The sequence below is a fragment of the Strongylocentrotus purpuratus genome, unplaced genomic scaffold, assembly GCF_000002235.5.
Source record: "Strongylocentrotus purpuratus isolate Spur 01 unplaced genomic scaffold, Spur_5.0 spur5_scaffold_8, whole genome shotgun sequence".
NCBI classification, from domain to species: Eukaryota; Metazoa; Echinodermata; class Echinoidea; order Camarodonta; family Strongylocentrotidae; genus Strongylocentrotus; species Strongylocentrotus purpuratus.
Window position 1 is genome coordinate 9,398,768 of NW_022145614.1, and position 20,234 is coordinate 9,419,001.

Consider the following 20,234-nt stretch of genomic DNA (forward strand, 5'->3'; position numbering starts at 1 on the left):
TATTTTATTCTCCATCATAATAATTATTGACAGCTACTCATGAAGATACAATGTAAACATTGCAAACAATTATGATTGAAAGAACATGACTATACATTTCAGGCAAGCAAATGTCAAGATTCTTTTCATCTGACTGCCTCGCAGATTATTTTGTTTACCCTATATTATCTACTGCGGTTTTAGGACCACTACCCCCCCCCTGGAAAACCACCCTTGGGATAACCACCCCTAGGACAACTACCCCCGGACAACTATCCTAGGGGGTAAAGTTCTTTCCACCAACTATTATTTTTTCTTCTTCTCCTTATTCTTTCTCTTCTCATTCCTCATACCCTCGACGTCGACCCTTATCATCATCATCATCATTACCACACCCTCATCATGTCTTTTTCTCCCCTTTTACAAATCTTCCCTCATCAGTTTACATGTTAGAGAATTGCGAGTCGACGATCTCAACGGACATCTCTTTCTATCACTCTGGTTTACTTCACTCTCAGCGGGAACAATTTTATCCAAACGATGTGGAATGCCGGATAACAATAACCACGGACAGAGACAAATTATTACTCATCGTCTCCGAAGACTTCGACATCGAAGGCGATGTAGATCGTATTTGTTTTGATGCCTTGTGGTACGTTGACGGGGCGGCGAACTCTTCGCAAGCCATATTTGAAAACGGTAGGTCGATTTGTAAAATATTATTTTTAAATTTAAATTATAATACGTCATACTGTGCATGATCATTTTTTGACGAATACCAACAGAGGATGAATAGTATAGTTGAAAATATGTACACATAATAAGGCAAGCTTTTATTTTTTTCACCAGAGGGACTATTATATGTATGAGCTTTTACAAATATAATTACTGTTATTTTTTATCAATGCAAATTGGAAGAAAAAAATAATTAATTGCAGTAACAAAAGGAATTATGCGTCTTAATTATGTTTTCTTATTTATTCATAGCCATCTTGATAAAAAGTGGATTCGCCTAGAGAGTGAGAGATAGGGCATCAGATCAGGCGTGACGATTAACTATGCTTTACCATATGCCGAAATATTAACAATTCACTTTTTATTCTATTGTATTTCTCTTTGAAAAAAAAAAACATAAAGGCGAAGCGTCCTGCGGCCGTGAAGATGAGATAGGTGATCTCGTCTCCAGTGGGCCATCCGTCACCCTTTTGTTGAAGACGGATGACGCACCCCGCAAAGATGGGTTCAGACTGGTTTACACAAGTTTTCACACAGGTATAAATTTCGTTCAAGTTGGATGAATACAATAACCTGCATGTACTGCTAAAGAGATTGCATGGTATATGAAACACAAGGAGCGTCGATCCATCTGGCATCATGAGGGTTCAAAGGGAGGGGGGCAAACACACTTAGTTGGAAATTGTAATGTGGGGCGATAAACTGCGCTCACACTACGATCAAATCATTTCACATTACCATTTAACGTAGCGTGCAATCAATGAGATTGACCAACTAAATAAACAAATTAAAAACTTGATAAAAAGGAGATGAACATTTTTTTCTGGGGGGGGGGGGGCGGTGGGTGTGATACTACTAGATTTTTCTCATAATTAGGTCTATTTGCAAGTCATGTAAACGATACAATGATTTTAATGTCAAAAATCATAACTCGACAACACTGACCACAATAATAATCATAATTAACAACCACATAGCATACAGAGGTATTGAATAATTTCACTTCAGTTGAACTACTTTCATGTTTTGCTTACTAAATCTCTTGATCTTTGCAATAATATATTCGCCATTCCCCCTCTCTCTATATATATTTCTCTCTCTCGTAATGTTCAAGGTCCGTGTAACGCAAGTGAGTTTAGATGTACCAACGGGAGATGTATAATTGCTCAACTAGTCAACAATACTCACGATAACTGCGGAGATGGGAGTGATGAACCAGCCGTAGGTAAACTACAGGGATCTTTCCCTAGATTTTTTTCTTTTCGATTATTAAAAAGTTAACATACAAACGTAGGCCTATTTAACTTTCTCATCGGAAACATTCACACACTGTCGGCAATTGGGTAAATCTGAGATACATCAAGAGTTATAGCATATCACATGACAACGGCTGATCAATGGCATGATCGTATTTGCGTTGAGCAATTGCAACAGACCAAATATCATGAAAAATACATTCAATATGAATTATATTTGGACACAAAATGACAGAATATATTGCCGCATGCTATGATACAATCATCGTCATTATCATACATTGGGGTGCACGATTTTTATTGAAATTTTACCGGCCAAAATATTTGTTCATCATTTTAAGTACATACAGTGACATTCTTAACAAATTCGTTTATTTTTCTGCTGTTGGTAACCATTGAAAGTTTCCTCCAAATTTTATATTTGCTTCTCCTCATGAGTTATATGAGAACCTTCTTTCATTGCTTTCTCCAGATACACAACGAGAACCACCCAGGAATGGAAAAATCGCAGAACTGGGTATCGGCCTCATAATCGGCATCGCGGTTGCGGCGTCCCTCGGTCTTCTGATTCTCATCGTCTGCACACTGTGTATCATCTACCATGCATTGTGCGCGAAGATATTGTGTCCCAATCACCATAGCAACGAGCAGCAAGGAAAAGATGCCGAAGTCGTTGCGCCGCCAATATTTCGATCTTCGTCTCGAGTCGGAGAAGTATTGATTAATGACCGATCGCGAGCGAGAGACGCCTGGATGTAATACTGTAACATTCCTTTTCAATGGCGACGTCAGTTCAATAGGGTAATTAATATCATGTCTTTCGTAATCTTCATTTATAGTTTCCCTAAGCCATTACCAAGATACAGGTCTTAAAACAGATGCCTGATAAATCGTTAGGAAAAGTGATGAAGATTAATTATATCGTTAGAATAAGATGGGAATAATTTTGAATTGTTATCAATTACATAAAACTTTTAAAATAAAATCAAACTTCAATTGAGAAACTAAGACCTAAACACAGAGCATGTTTTTAGCAAATAATGATTGTTTATGCAATCACAATGTGGACATTAGTAGCATAAATAATTAAAGAAGTTTAATGCAAAATGTAACAAAATGAATAATGTCTTCTCAATTCCCAAACATACACACTATAAAAAACATTTCGTTACAAGTTGATGTATCATATGTCAAATAAACGCTTCTTTATCACACTGTTGTACTCAGAATTACAAATTGATAAAACGACCACTGTTCATTTCAATGATTTTTAGCAATATTTTAATAACATGATGCACATGACATAAAATGCAGACTAACACAATTTAATGATGGTTGGTCTACAAACCGGGAAGTTAGAACAAAAGTACATTATGTTCTTCTGCATCCAAGATATATCATAAAAAGGTATACCTCAACAATTTAACGATAAAACACAAAAGCGGCTTAACGAGTGTCCATCCGTTATATGCACCATCAGTTAGGTAATAATACCCCCATATTTCAAAATGATATACAAACTACCTTCCCATCGATTGATTTCATTGTACATGTGTTACTTTAACAAGACCGTTGTGTATTACGAACTTCTTGTGCTGGTATAGTTCAAGAATCAAAGTGTATGACATTTCTTAGGATGTACAGTCTAATCAAACATGGTGTGATTTGAGACCAACATCAAGGATTCATAATGTGGTTTTGATATTGAGGTTAGTGCTGTAACATCACGGATATCTCCAATTCCGTTTAACCGCCAGTCAAAACCGGACGGTTTTCGGTTAAACGATTTAAAAAAAAAAAAAAAAAAAAAAAAAAAAAAAAAAAAAATTTGTTTTTTTTTTTTTTTTTTTTTTACCGACTCTGTCGGCAACTTTCATTTAACTGGGAGGTGCATTTAAAGGGGCCGATTTGTGCTTGTGAACTTGTCACAAATAATAGTAACAATGTTGTTTTTAGAAGAATGTGTAAGATCATTAATGTAAATTAAAAACAGTAGAGGACCTAGGACAGAACCTTGTGTAAAAGTTGGATGAATTATTATTATAAACTACATATTGAGATGATGAGATCTATTACAAAGATTACTTTCAAACCAAGATGACAGACAAATTGGAGTGTTGTTCTAGTTTTGGAGTGGTGAGTCAACACACAGATTACTGAGCTGGGAGACATTGCCAGGCATAGTGCCAGGTGGAGGGGCATAAATCGAAACTTTTAAAAAAAAAAAAAAAAAAAAAAAAAAAAAAAAATATTTAAAAAAAAAAAAAAAAAAAAAAAAAATCGGGAAAACGAAACCGTCCAATTGAAAACGGAATCCGCCATGGGCGGTCGGATACCGGTCGGTTAAACGTTTGACTACAGCACTAATTGAGGTGTTATGGATAAGTCTCTGGCCTGTGAACCACATGATCTGAATTCCTGGCTGCAGCACTTATGTCCTTTGGCAAAACATTAATCTACATTTTATACTCTCGACCCAGGGGTAGAAAGTGGGTACCTGGTAGGATTCATTTCTTGAACACACCCAGCACTATGGTTGCCAGAGCTAAAGCTGGGTAACAATATCCCAAGAGTCTTTGGAAGCATAAAGAGATGTTATATCACATTCCAGAACAGATTATTATTATATTATATAATGAACAACTTAAAAAGTACTCTCTTTGACAAAAAGATGATGTTGTAAAATGAGGATGCAAGTAGTTTTTTTCCTTCAATGTGTGTACATTGTCCATGTTTCAATTGCTCTTGCACAGTACCTACTTGTTTGCCATCACTAGACTGAGATCCATTAAGATGATACATGCGGAATATAGAGATACAGAGATCATGACAATCTGTATCTCGGATGACAACAAGCTCACTCAAGCAACTTACATGTACACACTCAACTGACATAAAATGTAGGAAAATGAGCTCAATATAATTTATTTTACTGCCATCATATCGCGTTAACCTTTGTTGTGCATTATAATAGACATGCATATGAGTACATCTAACGACAGATAATGGTGCACACATTGATAAATGCGTGAGAACATAAAGAGCGCATGATCACATCGCTGAATCCATTAGACTTAGCATCAGTACGATTGGGATAAATGTAATGTATCCTGTTTATAATCATCATCAGTTTGAATAAAAAACCTTAAAAATAAGAGAATACATCATGTGTTCTTAATATGTGGTCCAAACAAAGACCATCTGATTCCTTTCACAACGAGGTCAGTTTTTCTACAACATATAATTTAATAAATCCCAAAGCTGGATCTAAGATCACGTTTAACAAAGGAAAACTTAGATCTCAGCCTAACTTCAATTCTAAAACCCAATTCGGAACAAAAGCTTAGGCTTGGCGTTAAGTTTAAGTTTGAGTAGAATACAAGCGTTCAAGAATAAAATCCCTTGCATTATGTTTAAATGTTGATAGTGAACACTGTGCAGTCAACATACTTATTCCTATCAAACAATAATCAGATCGCGAGAATGGCATTCAGTACACTTACATTCAGCAACAGGTGAGGGACCTATCGTACAAAACTTACAAAACAATCAAGATATTTACATAAACAAAGTACTATTTACATATGGATATGGGGCATGGTGCGGGTGTAGTTTGAGGATGATTAGAAATCAATGCCTCTATCTAAAGTTTCCGTAAACATGAGACAAAATATGCATTTTCATAATTGTTTGTATGTCATGTTAATAAGGTCATAATCATAAATCAGCAGTTTCACAGTGAAATGATTAAGATTCTGCATCAAAATTGATCAGAACTGCCTTAGACAATCTCCCATGATGGTATTCCTGTACATTGTATATTGTGAACAAAAAATCTTAATTTTCACAAGGTGCACATGAAACATTGAACCTGGCAAAGTTGAGCAAAGCTGTTCATGCCAAAGAATTATTTCATCTACAGAGATACAACTTGTACAATCTGAATGACAGTATCAACATAAATGTTTGGTTGAATTCCTCATGTGACTAAAAATTCATGATTTCCTACAAAATCACACCCTCTGAGCAAACTACATCACATACGCTAGGATGGAAGAAAGTGACAATTTGTTCGACAATAAGTGAACTGTCAGACCATACATATCTTTTGTGCCTCCTTGATACTGAATTCGCTGTTAAAAATTGTCCGTTCAAATTTTTGAGACACAAGGTTCACGATCTGTATTGTGCTTCCACTGCTCCTACAGACTATATTTACAAAAGTGAGATTAAAAAGCAGTCTTTTTGTGGATCGAAGCTGCTAACTAGCTTACATGCCGACATCAACAGAATATCTTGATTGCTTGATTACTGGTAAATGAAGTTGAATCTAAAAGTGGAAACAAAAGGAGAAACAAAAATTGTATTAGTTACATGTCTAAAACTGGGTCAAAAACACTTTGCAAAAAAACATGTGTCAGCATGATCCACCAAGTTTAACTGTCAACATCCAATCGTAAGACATACCAATTAAACCAAAATATTAAAATACTAGTATTAAACAAAAATGGTGGCAAACAGGTTTCCATAATCATATGACTAATAGTCATTAAAAAAACAAAACAATTGTGGGGAATAAATCAGAACTTTATTCCATGTCTTCTCAAATTCAAAGAGAGCATACATTGGACCAATACCTAGAGAAAGAAGAATATTCTGGATGACAAACCTACCTGCTAAGTAGCTGCGGTAAGCTGGATATGACTGGACCATATCCTGGTGAATTGTCGTAGAGTTCAAAGAGAGGCGCTGCTACCAGCTTGTAATTCCTTGGAACAGCAAATAGGGCTATAAACAGGAGATAATGATACAAATATATTTATTTATTTATGCATGTTCCCAATTTCTCAAATCGTTTTCAATTTTACAATCCATTTGATTTGACTTCACATGAAAAAGAATATAACAATGTTTTATCAAAGGCAACTATTATACAGTTTAAAGAATGAACACACAGCATAGATCTCCAATCATTGCCACACCTTGATGAAATACCTAAAGGGTTGTGAAATAATAATAATAATGTCCACTGGAAGACAGCTTTCACCATTTGGAATATTCTTGGGTGCACAAATTATATGTTCTGTATTTTAACATTTTTATTCATTCATGTCAGCAGCGGAAATTACAAAAATATGAATGAATGAAGTAAGTAAATCAATATTTTACAAGTTCAAATACTTACCCTTTTCCGCTAGTTGTACAAAGTAGAGTTTTTTATGTTCCTTTGGCTTTGTTATATGAGCTGGAATGTAAGGATACTGTGGAGAGAAATAATATGAAGAGTATCAGCACTAAAATGCATTGGTAGTAAGTAAAGTAGAGAACAGGTCAAAATATAATTGACAGTCATTTTACAATATAGCATAGCATGCAGAATTAAAGCTTCAGCATTCTTTGCCAATCCCTGATCTTTGTTTTGGTCCTACATGTATATGTTGTTGTAAACTCTTTTTTCTTATCATTTGGATATCATGTAACCATCAGCCTCCTCATCAACACAATTATCATAATCATTATCATCAGTATCATCACTATCCTCCTCCTCCTCCTCAAATCATATCCACCACCACCACCATCATCAATGTCATTCTCCTCCTCAAATCACCACTATCTTCAACATCATCATCACCACCACCACCACAATTTTATTCTCCATCATCATCATCATTCTCCCAGTACCCTTTCATTGAAGTATTAATCATCAATGTCACCCTAATATTGACATCCCATCCCCACCAGTAATACCACTGTCACTGCTACCACCACCACCACCATCACCATCATCAAGATGGTAATGATGATCATCTTCATTATACTCACTTGAGGAGGTTCAAAGTTAGGTCTGTACCAGTTCGCAATGATATCTTCTACCATCCAGTCTTGCTGGACACCATCTTGTCTTCCAAGAATCTGATTAATAAAAAAAAAGATTTAAAAAATAAAGACAATTAGAAATAAATGCATCAACAAGTTTTAGAGTAATGTCTGAATGTTTGACCATCAATCTTGTTGTGCAGAGATTCAAAGAAACATCCCTAAATCTCATATTTACAGTTTATATGCTTTTTCCCCCTTCAATTTATGTACCGGTATGTTCATCCAAATGATTGGCCAAGCCTAAAAATAATTGAAATTTGGTCTAGAAAATAAGGCCATGTATTACTTAAATGAAAAATTGGCTTTCATCACTCTGTATTTTAAAAGGAATAGTTTCATTATCTTTCCAGTTAAAACATGTTTTCTTTTTCTTCAATTTACCCAAAAGGCAGGCTAAGCCTAAAATCACTGAATCTTTGTTTAAAATGTCCAATATGTTTTGTATATGTTCTTCGAACATTGTTTGTATTTGTTTATGTTGTTTAAACAAAATGGTTGAACCAATAAATAAAATGAAAAAAAAAAAAAATAGCTTTTATCATTTGGTACTTTCAAAAGAATAGATTCATTCTTCCATATGTGACTGATTTCCTGCTCAAGGTCAACTTTGAATGTCCCTTTTCATCAATTTCTTTTCCATTTGTATGTGCTTAAACTTAGTGTGTAATAGTGTCACACATTTTCAGGCTATGAGGTGGCTATGAAGTGGCTATGAAGTCACATTCTTCTCAATCGCTCTTGGTCCTAAATTTTCACACAGGGTATGAAATAATTACATACACAATTTGTTTCAAGTTCAGTTCAGAAGCTCTAGCTTGCAAATAGCTGAAACTGCCGTTTTGTTTTTTGTAACTCAAGAATGAGCGGACTGGTTGAATTAGGGCCTTTGCTGAATAACTTTAGAGTAAGCTTTAATATGTCATATTCTCAAGAAACATAAATAGGTACGATTAAAAAAAAATCATAAACAAATTACAAAACTTGGTAAAGGTATGAATCATTTAGTTGTCAACTGTAGATCTATCTCTGATATCTTACTTCTGTCATGAGTCTCTTGAGACCATCCATCTCGTCTTCTCCAGCTTTGAGTTCTCCACCAGGCCTACATACAAAAGACACAAAAAGCTAATCTCAAGGATCATTGTCAAAAGACATGTTGAATTCCCACTAAAACTGTATACAAATAAGGGACGTAAATTCTCACAAATAACCAAGGAACCACAGACAAATGATTTTTGATGTTTGTTTATTTGCAGCTCGTTTGAGTTCAACTGTACTCATACAACAAAGTGCTATCTGTAATCTAACTGGAATAAATATACAATAATTAGGTATTCGCAATCTCTGATTTTCTGCAAAAGAAAAAGAGTATTTGACTGGCCTGGGACTAATCAATTGTATGCAGGTGCTATTAAATTAACAAGAAAATCGCATCTCAATATCTACAACCATGGGCCTTTGATGAAAATGGTGGTCAAACTAGAAATAATACAAAATAACGCCTAAAAACAATGCAAAAGATGAAAATAAACTTACAATTTAAAAAATGTTGTGCCCAACTGCAGCAATAAAACATGAGGAAGATCATGTTCATGAACGATGAGGACTCCCTCTACAGACCGCCTTGTGCCCATCTTCTGGAATTCATCTTTCATCCGTTGGAACCTGGCTGGTACACTGGAATCTTTCTCATACAGGGGCTCTTTGGTCCCAAATGTGTAGTTTGTCAAAGGATATCTGCCACGAAAGAAGAAAAATTTGGGCAACACAAAATGAGACTGCCACTCTAAAATGCCTCCGCCGATATGTATTTTCAATAATCATGTAACCTTTAGAGACCTCACAAACCCATGGTACCCATACCCTATGACATTAGCACAACAAGCAGAGACAAAGCACTGAATGACAGTCATGACTGTGACAGTGTACAACTACAAACTTTATACAACCAGCTAGAGAAAAAGATAGATGGAAGATTGAAGATAGACTCTAGCCTAGGTCTGGAAACTTGACGGCAGTATTGACTGCATTTTTCAAAGTACTAACAAAGTTAGTAGATTCGATAAAGCCAGTAGATAGTTAGATACTAGATGTATTATAACCAGACGTTGTGTATTATTGTATCCACTATCCGGACACTTTATTTTAAACAGTAATTTGAAGAAGTTATACATATGTATGTAAGCAATATTTCATTACACTTCAAAGAATTATGTCGGGCAATATCTTACAGGACAAATATTCATGATGGTTATTGCTATTTGATGAATATTTTTCATTTAATCCATAGGCAAATGAGCATACTTTATTTTTGTCAAGACATTAACTTATGACTCAAGTTATGTGTCCGGACAGACAACTTCCCAATCTTAATAATGGTCATCTTTCATTTCTCAAAAAATCTGAACTGCATGTTCATCAAATGAGCACAGACATCTCTAACATTGGACTAGGGCAACTGATCCAATGTACGACTCTCTATGTCTTACAAGATTGTTTGGCTTTGACAATGTCAAACCTTAATTTTTTGTTTTGTTACTTAATATAAATTACACCTTTTTTGTGTTGTGAAAATGATATGATGATATGATAGGATTGCATTGTCCTGAAAAAATGTCGAAGATTAAACCGAATGAGCTTCAATATTGACCTTGGATAGTTTAGTTATTCTGCATCAAGAAAGCATATTTGATAATGTTTAGTATCTTTTTAAGTCATTTAGTTTTAGAGCATTTTTAGGATATTCTGGAAGTTTGACTTAATTTGGGCAGAACCGTAATAATTTCCAAGTCAAATCTTAGATACATAGACTATGTACATACAAATAAAGTTAGAGCTCCCAGCATGAAATTCATCAACATTAATTGGCCATTTTTTTACCCTCGACTCCGGCGTGGAGATACTAGTTCTTACTCTAACACACCAAAATTCATCTAAATCTTCCACAATTGTTCAAATAACAATCATGATTTAAAGTCGTTATCTTTTGTACCTCTTTCGTGTCAATTTTCTTATTTTGGGGAGGTTATTTTTCACGTGCATGCATGAAGTTACATGTAGCGATTGTAATCTCAGAATACTCAGATCCTCATTAAATTCATGCAAAGAAAGAATTAGATCTAGATTCTACCCTTTCTCCCATCAAAACTAAAAAAGTCAAAGACATCTTCAAATTATAATTTCAAATGGTTGGACATGTTGGAAGGATGCCCAGAGGAATCGAAAAACATTGTAGATCTAGTCTAAGTCAAAATTGAAATTACTGTCTCTTTACATTGCGCAAAAATGTCACCAAACCCGCTGTTTGAATGGCTCTGGAGCTCGAACGCCCTCGGCAGCGGCATCGTCGGTCCCTGGAGTTAATCATGACCGAAATCAGTCTCCCAACACAGACTCATTCACTTTACACACAAAAACCCGACAATTGATTGAACATTTTCGTTCAGTTCAAGGACTCGGTTTGACATATAGAAAAAGAGGGAACCTGTTAGATTTACCACTGCTAATTAATCAAAATACTTACAATATTGCTGTCCTTTCACGATGCACACCAGCTGTACTTTTGTGATTGCTAGAGTCTGAAACAGACCTTCCTCTGGGCCAGCCAGCAGAACTTCGTTCACGCGGGGTAGTAGCCATCTTTTCTTGTTGACTGTGCAGCTGCTAATCGTAGATGGCGCAATACCAAACTCACTTGAGAGATCATAGGATCTCTATGCAAATTCATCAGACTACCGGTAGATCGTAGACATGACTAGAGTGCGAGTTTGGGTTGAGAAGTAGGAGCACATGCCCTTCCAAAATAAATTCTGTGCCCCTCCCTCTCACCCCCCCCCCCCCTCCCAAAAAAAAAACACAGTTGTAATGTCTCCAATATGGAAAAGAAAATGAACACCAGCAAAAGACCCGTAAATTAACCTTATGATATTGTGGTTTTCTGGTGCATTTTGGCTTTAACATTTGGTTATGATGGAGGTGGGGGGGGGGGGGGGGGGGGGGGGGTGCTCGAAGAATCAATCTGGAAGAAATGCTTCCTTTTGGTAAGGGGGGCAAGATGCATAGCTTCATGGAAAGACTTTACTGATTCATTTCTCACAAAATTATTTTCATAATGAATTGATGTAGTTCATACAAAATTAATGCCTCGGAAAACACAGAAAAGTCTGTGAAGAAGCTTCTGGACTAAAGAAACTCAGACAACTGGTATGAAAGTTCAATTTTTCATTCCTTCTCTCTCCCACTCTCTGTAAATACAATTTTGTTCTCTCTCACACTTTTCTGAATCTCTTTTCCATCCACCTCACTCTCAATAAAATGTCATCATGATCTTGTTGAATGGTTTTGTCTTCTTTTAAAACAAACAATTCATTATTTTTTAAAACTTATATATATATATATATATATAATCATTATCTACTTGTTAATTGTTATTACTATTTTTTTTTTTTTAGGGTGGGGGGGGGGGGGGGGGCGCAGCAAAATCATGTGGAACCATAATAAGGTAAACAATATTAAGGGACCTCTACCGTGAATTTATTCATGAAACAGAAAGGACCCCGAAGTGGAGAGAAATGATAAATAAATAAATAAACCTCCCCTAATATTTGTATATATCTATCATAATATCCCAAAATGACCATGCCCATGCTGTACGAATGCAGATATAATTTGAATAAGAAGTTTCATAATCAACTTCAAATTCTTATGCATGCACATGTTAGTACAGTTTATAGAAGGCATACATTTGGAAGATCCCAATTGCTTCTGGTTCATCATAACATTTGCAACAACTTTCAACGAGCTCCAACAAATAAAGTAGATTCTGACACCATTGGTATTTGAATTGGAAAACATTTTAATATGGATTGTTCAAGGAAATGTACCTAGGTATGTCTTTAAAAATAATGTCATATAATTCTATTAACTGGAGTCTGGACTGTCTTTTCATCTTGAGCCTGGTTGACCTTGTGCTTTCCACCAATGTCCTGATCGTACAACTTCCTTATGTGGTCCTTCAAGGGTCCAATATTTCTGCTCAGTTGTGCAGAGATGGCTATCACAGGCAACCTGATCCTGTCCTGGAACTCTATCAAGTTGGTCCTGGACTCCTTAAGATCCATCTTGTTCCCAACAATTGCGTGAGGTCTCTCTGACAGACCGGGCAGGTACTGCTCAAGCTCGTAGCGGAGATCGGACAGCTGCGACCAGGGGTCCTTGACGGAGAGGTCGATGACGTACAGGAGGCAGCGGCATCGCTCGATGTGACGCAGGAAAGAGTGGCCCAGGCCTCGGTTCTGATGGGCACCTCTGATCAGACCAGGAATATCTGCAACTGTAACAGAGAGAGAGAGAAAGAGAGGCATGATGAGAAGTAACTGTCCCATCCACATCATCATTCTACATTACTCTTTCTTCTTCTTCTTATCGAGTCACTACACAAGTCCTGTCCATTGCACCACATCATCATTCTACATTACTTGTTCTTGATCAAGGTATATAGGCAATTTTTAAACCTGTTTCGATTGCCTTGAATGATTGGCAGGAATGATAAATGTGATTTTTTCTAATAGAAAAGTATTTAGTTTTGTCAGTTAACCAAATTTAGATGAATGAAAATAATTTGTCTTCTTTTTCTTGACTTTTGGTTATGAACAACAGCATGAACAGAATCAATCGTATTCCTTTAGAATGACATCAGAACAGCTACAAAACTTTAAGGTGACTGTGAAGAAATATAGCTTATCTATTTATAATTCTAGAAAAAATAAGAAAAGACAATGCCTGTGACAAAACAGCATCTCTCCTCACAAAACAAACAAACAAACAAACAATGTATGTCCACAATAATAAATGGCCCGAACTTCAGCTCACCGAGTTTGTTAATCGAGGGTTCAGTGACACAAAGACGTAACTCCATATTTTGCCAAAATGAGTATTTGATATCAAAATGTTCAGAAAAATGTGGACTTTCCACGAAACACAAAGACTTAACTCCACTCAGCACCCCATTGAAGTCAATGGCTAGTGAAAAATAGACTTTATTCCTTAAGACTCAAGTGCTCAGTGACACATAAACCACTTTTTCTAAAAATGGCCAAAATGGAGTTGCGTCTTTGTATCACTGAACCCTCAATATGTCTGTACGCTTACCTGCAACTTGCTCCATATCATCATAAATGACCATGCCAACATGCGGATTGAGTGTGGTGAATGGGTAGGCCGCCACGGCAGGCCTTGCTCTGGACAGCGCTCTCAGGAGGGTGGACTTGCCAGCATTGGGGAAACCAATCTGAAAGTAATAACAAAATGCTATTATACCTTCCTTAGTGACCACCTGTCTACAAAGACCACCTGTCTATAAAGACCATATTTTTAAAATTTTCTTTGAAAATGGTTTCTCTTTGAAACATGTACTAAAGGAACCTGTCTACAAAGGCCACTGTTTGTGTTTCCTTTGGGCGGTCGCTATAGACAGGTTTGACTGTATCTCTTATACCTTGAAGTATAAAATGGGTAAAGGTTAAATGAACACACAATTTAAATTATCCTCTCTATCCAAACGGTTTACTGGTGCTAAATCATTGGAACCGTCAAGGTTCAAGATTTATTTCTTTCTTTCCACTGACATGAAAACAATACATTCATAAACAGTAACAACAAGCTCATCATCAACAAGAATAAATTCATGAACAATAACAAGAAAGTTATGAAGACATTAACAATGTGGAAAAAATGTGGTCTGTAAAAAAGCACAGCTTTGAAATATAGGCTCATTCTCCATTCAAATTCACTTCTCCTACATATTTTTGTTTATCTATTTTGATCTTCATGCTAGTGCTAGCGACAGACGTTTAGTGCAGATTATCTATAGGTTCAACATTCTCCCAGTACATTCAAAGTTTGATTATAGACCCATTTTGTATACCGGTAACCAAACCACCAATTAGTAATCTCTGCATAATAGGGTTACAGATAAAGGGGCATTTTTGTTAGTGTGGTTGGATTTGAACACCTCCTATTTATTTCATACAAACATTCCCCCAATCGGGTACAAATTGCCCCATCCAGCCTTACCCAATTATGCGGAGAGTACTGTATTTCATTCCTTTTTTTTCCTTCTTCGTGCACGGAAATATAATGAAATGATGCATTTGTCAATGACTTACCAGACCCACATGAGCCATGGTCCTGAGCTCCAGGTGGAGTACCCGCTCCTCCCCCGGGGTGCCGCATGTACCCATCATAGGGGTCTTGTGCTGGGCCGTCATGAAGGATCGATTGCCACGTCCTCCCTCACCACCCGCAGCCAGCATGAACTAAAACAATGAAAGCATGAAGGTAGCCTCAATAAAATGCAAATAGGAATCTGTAAAGGCTGATTGTGCTACCAGATGTGTAGGATCCCTTACAGAAGCGACCAGCACATCACAAGATAGGGAGATCTGGCTCATGAAGCCGTCACACATCTCCCAGATGGTGTGGAAGGCTCAGGTCAAGATAGGTCAATGACTCTTCTGGATTTTTTACCGCAATTCTATACAAGCTGCTGTTAACTAACCATGTATGCCACAGCAGGGGGCTTCAAGAACGCTGAACACATTTTGTTTTCTGCACGGTTTTAATCATGACCCTTCACTTTTAATCAATAATTGCTTATCATGATTCGAGTGCTTATCATGATTCGAGGGCTTTCGGTGAAAGGAAGCTATCTATATATATATATATATATGTATCATGAAGTTACAAAATAATAATACAAAGAGCTAAAGTACCATAGGGAGCCGACATGACCAGCACAACTCTCAACTTACAAACAAACATTTTTATAAATAAAAGGGGATCTTTGATTTTCAGACTACTGGGAAGTAATGCAATGGTGAAGATTTTTGTTGGTGAAGAAAATGAATGCTAAATTATCTCAGACAAAGACAAAAGCAGAAGGGAATACAAAAAACAATGCTGGAGTTACTCACCATGTCGTGTTCATTTTCTAAGTCCTTGATGATAACATTATTTTCTTTTACTAAAGTACCAAGAGGAACCTGTAAACCGAACAAAACAAATACTACATGTTAATTTGTGGTCTATCTTACCACTAATTAGATAAAACAAGATTCACTCCATGAAACCAGGCGTAAGCACAGAGTAATTATCTCACTTTTCTCTTAACTGGAATAAATAATACCATTCAACATCATCACCAGAGTTGTGAAAGGCCACAGGTACTTTGTGAATTCTTTATTAAAACTGCAAAATTTATTTATTTCCCTCAAACTTGATGCTACCGAAGGAATGATTTCAACATGAAAATAGAAAGCAAATTTACCTTAATGACATTGTGTTTGCCATTCCGTCCATGACGATTTTGACTCTTCCCCTTTCCTCCTGCCTCTCCTCGATAAAGCGGGAGGACGCGCTCTAGTGACTTCAGACTCTGCTCACCTAGGAGAGAGAGAAAAAAACCTTGAATATACATAAAAACTGAAACAATGCCATAACAAATGATGGAACAACAACAGTTTGCTATTTAGATGTGCAATTATGGACATCTTGCTGCTTGTCTTTCATAACGACTAATTAATCAACTGAAATATGGAACTTACATTGTCAAGCTCATCTTTATAATAAACACTGTTTTTTTTCCTTCAGTCAATCACCTCATTCATAATTGTACCACATAACAGCTCAGTTCAGAAACTGGTAGAATTTTTTATGCACAGCATACATCTCATCAATGCTAAATCTTGTTTTAAAAATAAAACTAATTGTTATTAATGAAACCTCTCATCACTGTGTTAGCAGAGAAGATGTATTCATCAATTTAAATAGATTATGAAAATGGTCAAATAGCTCAAGATAATAATTATCATGCAGTTACAAGCACCCTGAGGCCCCTGACTCATAATTATGCTCTTAAACCACTGGATATGATCATACACCTATGGTAAAGTCACCATGACAATAAAAAACTGAAAAACTTATCAGTTATCTGACTGAGGAGTTCCCAAAACACCTTTTCATTTTTTGTGCTGAATGATTAGGAAAAGCCTCATGTAGTTTTATTGGAGTATGCCCCGAAACAAAGAACAATACATTTTTTGTTTGAGAGGATATTTAAAGGGATTGGGTATCTTTGTCTCAGATTCTGAAACAAAATCCTGGATTTAGCTCATGCTGCAATGATAATTATAACCCTTTAGGTCAGTCAGGAACCCCATGACTTTTACAAGCCGATCCTCTGTCTGATTATCAAGATATTTATGATTGGAAAATCGAAATTTCAAAAACCGTTAGGTTAACGGTTTTTATAACACTACAGTCTGTTGGGGAAAACGAGTATGGTAAAACTGGTCACTCAAAGATTTTTACTTTTTTGAAGCACTTCATGATCATTTTAAGCGCAATTTTTTTAGGGCTTCAATATTACACCATATCATAAACACTGATAACACGTAGGGCCATGCATCTTAGATTTAACATTGTTAAATGATGCCTTTAAATACCTACATTCAAGAATAACATGGCCTCCGTTACCACCGTCTCCACCATCAGGGCCACCAAACTCTACATGAGCTTCTCTGCGTACAGACACGCATCCATCTCCTCCGTTACCTCCAGCAACTCGTACCCGTCTCCAGTCCACAAAATGCTTGGACTGCCATGATTGGGAGAAGAACAAACATAACATAATAATACTACTACTACTAATAATACTAGGCATTAATATAGCGCCGTCTACATGTATCTAGACAATGCTCTTACAAGGCGCATAAGAAAAATAGAAAGAATAAGAGAGTTTGGATTAGTGTCATAGTGCCAGGTGCAGGTATTGTTAAGAAATATGAGATTTCAGCTTGGATTTAAAGGTCTCTAAGGAAGTTATGAAATGAATCTTAAATTCAATGGTAAATTATTAAGATTACAGTTTCTAACTCCCACTATATTTGGCCTGAGCGAATGTGAAATGAACCTCACAGCACGGGCATAGGCCAGTTGACCAAAGGTTCTTATCTAGGTGATTGTTGTCTTGTGATTTGTCAATTTTCTCAAGACTAGTCGTGTGAACATTCTTACTTCATGAATCAGTCAACTTAGACATAATTATGCTATACTTCTTTGCAGTTCAGTAACGTTAAGTTGTTGGATTAACTTGTTCTCATGCTTGTTATTGTTTGGTTTTAACCTTCAACTAGGTTAATATTATCCAACACTTATGATGAAATTGAGGTTTCAATGAGGTGATGAATCTGCATTCTATATTTTTGGAAGAAATTTAATCTATCCTTTTTTCCGCATAATACTAATAGACTGATCCAAATAATTCTTCAAAATTCTCTTGAGCATGGTCGATCAGTAAATGATGAGGATGCAAATCATGATGCAAATCATGATGCAATATTCTTCCTAATGTCATTTGACCAGTTTGCACCATTGCTTTTGGGGTTTAACATGTTCCAAGTTAAGATGCATACCAGCTTTTTCTCACTCAGATTCTTCTTTCTCCTTGGAGGTATGGATGACATTCCTCTCTGTATACTGCTCATGTTCTGCAAAAGCCGACGGAAAGGAAGGAGATGATAATGCAAAGATGTAGCCATGGTTTCTCCTTTGAAAGGGCGATGTCTCGGGACTCGTTTGTGAAGATTATCCTACACAACATGAAGGAGAAAGGATTAACATCAACTCTAGTTTAAATTTTCACAAACAGGGTTTTCTGAATTAGTAATATAGAGCTAGATTATCTTATTTTAATCATACATTTGGCTTTCGAAACAAAAAACTAATTTAGTTTTTTGTGTTACTAGACTTCTACCCTCTTTTTTTCTACATTTTAGAATCATTACCTTAAAATAATAAGTCTTATACATGCCATATCATTAATGTTTTGAAAAAAATCTTCCATTATAATAAATGATTTAATAAATAATAGGGTCTAATAGGATTCACTGTTTTAGTCTTTTAGATCCATCTTCATTCTTCATTTTTTCTTGAATCTTCAAATTTGTCAATTGCCAATAATAAGTCGATCTAGAGGTCTACCTACGCCTCCATGCTTCATTGAAAGCCAGTCATCCAAGCTAAGTCAGTATTTTTCAAATCTATGCATAAACAAAATTCAGCGTAAGTTACATAGCCTAGTTAGACTTAGACGTTAGGGTTAATTTTTAACAGGTGAATCACACAGCTCCATGCTCCAGAAGCTTAGCCTAGGCACTCCAGCAAAGCATAGAGAGTCCTAGACAGCAATAACCATCTGATTTGGGTCATTTCTTTAATAAAACTGACATTTGTTGTCATTCCCCAATACAGATGGCAACCCAGAGATCTCGTACCGTGGGGGTAGCTATAGCCAACATTACAATGGCAGCTTTTTTTGTCAAAACATTTTCTCCCCGATTTTCTTTATTTAGATCTAATTTTCTGATTTCTAAATCAGATGTAAATTAGGTCGGTATGTCATTTGTCCTAATTACAGTTATCAAAATTTGATAACTTAATATTAAATGGATAATTTACGGACTTACTTATATGAATTATCCAATTTGTATCTCCGAACCGCGAAGCAGTACGTTCATGCATTCGAAATATTACCCGGCGGCCGATATATTTCCGGGTCCACCTACCAAAACATAGCCAATGGCCAATCAGAGCACTCGTTTCGTGGGAGTTCGTTGGTCAAGCCGGGCCGACTCGTAAGTAGCTACGGTAGCTATTGGACGTTCGAAAAGAAAAAATGAATATTCATCAACTAAAACCAAGACGGATAATGTTGACGACAAGACTTTCTCGGATTAATCATTAATTTAGGATCTAAATGAGCAAGCTATCGTAAGTCAAATAAGCTATATATATGTTATTTTTAGTTTGTATTATAAATGCAGCAGTTATGAGGATGTAAAGAGTGAAAATCTCGTTGCATATCTCATTCATCGCGGTCCGGTCGAACCGAACCATTTGTTCCGTACAGTGCCTCACAGAAAGAGGTCCCCAGACTTCAGTCTCTATAATCGGAGGTCTAGTGGAGCCAGACGTAGTCTCAGTGGAACAACCGACGATTAGAGAGACTGAAGTTTTCGGTCTAAGAACTTAGAGAGTCCATGCTAATGAGCCTAGGCCTAGCACGACACGAATACCAATGCGTGGGTCTCTATTATTATACAAATCTACAAAAGTCTATTGTCTAGATCTTGATTCTAGATTAAGCTTGAAGATTAAATCCGTAACAAACACTGAAACACACCAACTAACAAAATCCTGGGAAGATGCCTTAATTTTACCATCATTATCATAGCGTACCTTTCTTTAGTGGGCTTTCCAAAGCTGGATGAGCTATGAGCATGTTTGCAGATGAAAGAGTAAATTCGGTGTGTATGGCAAGCCAAA

The 20,234-nt window shown here is 36.3% G+C and overlaps 2 protein-coding genes across 2 annotated transcripts; both read right to left on the minus strand.

Moving 5' to 3' along the window:
• Window positions 1-4,677: 4,677 nt before the first annotated feature.
• On the minus strand, window positions 4,678-11,524 carry LOC579716 (cleavage and polyadenylation specificity factor subunit 5). Its single transcript, XM_779814.5, has 7 exons — window positions 11,374-11,524; window positions 9,387-9,587; window positions 8,889-8,952; window positions 7,794-7,883; window positions 7,156-7,231; window positions 6,644-6,758; window positions 4,678-6,300 (listed from the first exon to the last, which is right to left on the minus strand). Exons 1-7 carry the CDS (start codon window positions 11,487-11,489, stop codon window positions 6,279-6,281), a joined length of 684 nt encoding a protein of 227 aa, XP_784907.1. The 5' UTR covers window positions 11,490-11,524; the 3' UTR covers window positions 4,678-6,278.
• A 1,082-nt stretch (window positions 11,525-12,606) lies between these two features.
• LOC579652 (mitochondrial ribosome-associated GTPase 2) lies at window positions 12,607-20,234 on the minus strand. Its single transcript, XM_779756.5, has 8 exons — window positions 20,148-20,234; window positions 18,323-18,499; window positions 17,358-17,505; window positions 16,177-16,292; window positions 15,824-15,892; window positions 15,017-15,166; window positions 14,001-14,139; window positions 12,607-13,182 (listed from the first exon to the last, which is right to left on the minus strand). Exons 2-8 carry the CDS (start codon window positions 18,446-18,448, stop codon window positions 12,758-12,760), a joined length of 1,173 nt encoding a protein of 390 aa, XP_784849.1. The 5' UTR covers window positions 18,449-18,499; window positions 20,148-20,234; the 3' UTR covers window positions 12,607-12,757.

Bases quoted from the DNA above. Each gene is read 5' to 3' on its own strand.
- LOC579652 (XM_779756.5), bottom strand. From the start codon at position 18,448: ATGGCTACATCTTTGCATTATCATCTCCTTCCTTTCCGTCGGCTTTTG. The intron at 17,506-18,322 runs GTATGCATCTTA...CAATCATGGCAG, and splicing joins ATCTGAGTGAGAAAAAGCTG to TCCAAGCATTTTGTGGACTG. The intron at 15,893-16,176 runs GTAAATTTGCTT...TTCGGTTTACAG, and splicing joins GCAAACACAATGTCATTAAG to GTTCCTCTTGGTACTTTAGT.
- LOC579716 (XM_779814.5), bottom strand. From the start codon at position 11,489: ATGGCTACTACCCCGCGTGAACGAAGTTCTGCTGGCTGGCCCAGAGGA. The intron at 8,953-9,386 runs GTAAGTTTATTT...TTTTGTATGTAG, and splicing joins GGCACAACATTTTTTAAATT to GCCTGGTGGAGAACTCAAAG. The intron at 6,759-7,155 runs GTAAGTATTTGA...TCCTGTTTATAG, and splicing joins TGTACAACTAGCGGAAAAGG to CCCTATTTGCTGTTCCAAGG.